This window comes from Sardina pilchardus, chromosome 6 (assembly GCF_963854185.1).
Source record: "Sardina pilchardus chromosome 6, fSarPil1.1, whole genome shotgun sequence".
Lineage (NCBI taxonomy): Eukaryota > Metazoa > Chordata > Actinopteri > Clupeiformes > Clupeidae > Sardina > Sardina pilchardus.
In genome coordinates, this window is record NC_084999.1 from 26353259 (window position 1) to 26355758 (window position 2500).

The following is a 2500-nucleotide window of genomic DNA, read 5'->3' on the forward strand; positions in this document are numbered from 1 at the left end:
GACTATAGATTGTGCTAAAGATATGAATGGAAATATATATATATATATATATATATATATATATATATATATTGTTTACTCGGTGAATAAAAAAAAAAAAAAAAAAAAAAATCGATCTTTGTCATGGGTATGGGTGACTTACCTTGACTTACCACCTGACAAGAACTGCCACTTGACTGTTTAAAAACAGCACTCATCGATGCACTTATTCTTACTGCACTCTACCTTTCTTTAAACGTGTTCCTACTGTAGATTGGTTGCGAGAATTGCTTTAAAATGTTGTAAGTCTCTTTGGCTAAAATGCGTCAGCCAAATGTAATGTAATGTAATTTAATGTGATATAATGTAATGTAATGTGATATAATGTAATGTAATGTAATATAATGTAATATAATGTAAAGCATGGTTGGAATGGAGCCCATGATCCATGTGTTGCTAGCATCTCATGCTACCGCTGGTGTCCTCTGCGTGCGGATTCTTACGGTCCGTCTGGTCACTCTGTCCTCCGCAGACGGACGCGGCGCTGATGTACGACGCGGTGCACGTGGTGGCGGTGGCCGTGCAGCAGTCGCCCCAGATCACCGTCAGCTCGCTGCAATGCAACCGCCACAAGCCCTGGCGCTTCGGAAACCGCTTCATGGCCCTCATCAAGGAGGTACCGCAGCACGCCAGCACACACACACATGCGCTGAGACACACACACACACACACACACACACACACACACGCAAACACACACTTATGCTAACATGTACACACACACACACAGATGCTGAGACACACACATGCATACACACACATGCTGGCACGCACACACACACACACACACACACACACACACACACACACACACACACACACGTAGATGCTGAGACACACACACACACACACAGACACACACACACACACACACGTAGATGCTGAGACACACACACACAGAAACACACACACACACACACACACACACACACACACACACACATAGATGCTGAGATACACACACACACGCACACACACACGCTTTCATTGAAGTAAATAAGTAATAAACGAGTGTTCATGGCCAGCCTGATAGGTCTAAATGGAGACGGAGAAATGCATAATGTGTGCTTGACAGGCCTTGGCTAAATATTTATGGTGACACAAAAGCAATCGAGCTCAGAGGAACCGCGGTGGCCCAGGGGAGATCTCGCCAGTGGTGAAATTGTATCTCCTGCCTAATCTATCACTCTGGGCTCCACTAATTTTAGCTCAGGGAGGCATCTAATTATCCTTAGTGACAGCTGAAGAGAGTGTGGAACAGACACACCATTGCCCTTGATCCAGAATATTGTGTGCGCCTTTCGTGTTCTGGGTGGCTATGGTGTCTTGTGTGGTTTTGTCGAGTTTGTCGTGTGTTATTTGTTCCTGACATTTTAAATATGTGCTTGACTTCGGCTCCCTGACTCCTGTGTGTACAGTATGTTTGTTCCCTCTCTCTGTTTTTTCTCATTTTCTCATTCTCTCTTTCCTTCTCTCATTTATTATACTCTCTGACCTGGCTGTCTGTAATATCCCACATCCTACTGAGCAGAAAGCGTCTAACTTATCTTAATCTTTGGTAATTATTCTTCACTGTGCTATTTTCCGAGACAAGAAAAGAAAAGAGAGAGAGAGAGAGAGAGAGAGAGAGAGAGAGAGAGAGAGAGAGAGAAAGAAGAAAAAAAGAACTGGGACGGCTAATCCGAACTTCGCTGTCACTTATGAGCTGCCTCGGCAGCCTATATTTAGGCGCAGTAAAGCCCCGTGTTTGCTGAGCGAGATATCACAAGTGCCCCGCTAAATCTCCAACCGCAGGAGGAGGTGACGGGGTGGGCGCGGGAGGCAGAGGGCGGAGGGAGGTGGGGTTGTCGTTGTGAAGAGAAAAGATGGGGATTTTGTCACATTAAAGTACAGTCGATGTCGCTCTTTGAACTGTTACACAAGCGATTTTGACTCTCTAAGCCGGCAGAGATGATGTGGGGAGGTGTTTTCTGTACCTTTCCGTGGTATCAGGATCTCTTGCAACGCCGCAGGTTTTATTGTGCGATCAAAGACATCCTGTGGACAAGCGGCCCGGTGTTGAGGTCAGCATGTGCCATCTCTGAGCATTTAACACTGAACATGGAGAGGGAGGCAACTACAGGGGAACCGAGGCATGGAGCAGATCGGACCCAATCTGGGCTGGTACTGGGTAGAACTGAGCCAGACGTTACCAACTATGCACATTAGAAAATGGCTCCATTAGGAATCATGGTATACCTGTTTGAGACTTAATCTCTGCTGGGCGGTGGTAGTGTTGTGATTAAGGAACTGTGCTAGCGAGCCTGAAAGTTGTGGGTTCAATTCCTGGCTTACATCGGTGTGCCCTTGAGCAAGGCACTTAACCCGAAGTAGTCCCTTGTAATTTATTTGACATATATAAGTCGCTTGTAATATACAGTAGTTGGCATATGTAAATCGCTTGTAGTGTAGTTGACATATG

The 2500-nt window shown here is 45.6% G+C and overlaps 1 protein-coding gene across 1 annotated transcript in view; it reads left to right on the forward strand.

The window, feature by feature from the left end:
* Positions 1 to 2500, forward strand: part of grik2 (glutamate receptor, ionotropic, kainate 2) — a 219965-nt gene that overhangs the window by 149915 nt on the left and 67550 nt on the right. Inside the window, exon 8 of the mRNA XM_062539225.1 lies at positions 512 to 655. Within this exon, the coding sequence (XP_062395209.1) occupies positions 512 to 655 (144 nt within the window). The remainder of the gene's footprint in view (positions 1 to 511; positions 656 to 2500) is intronic.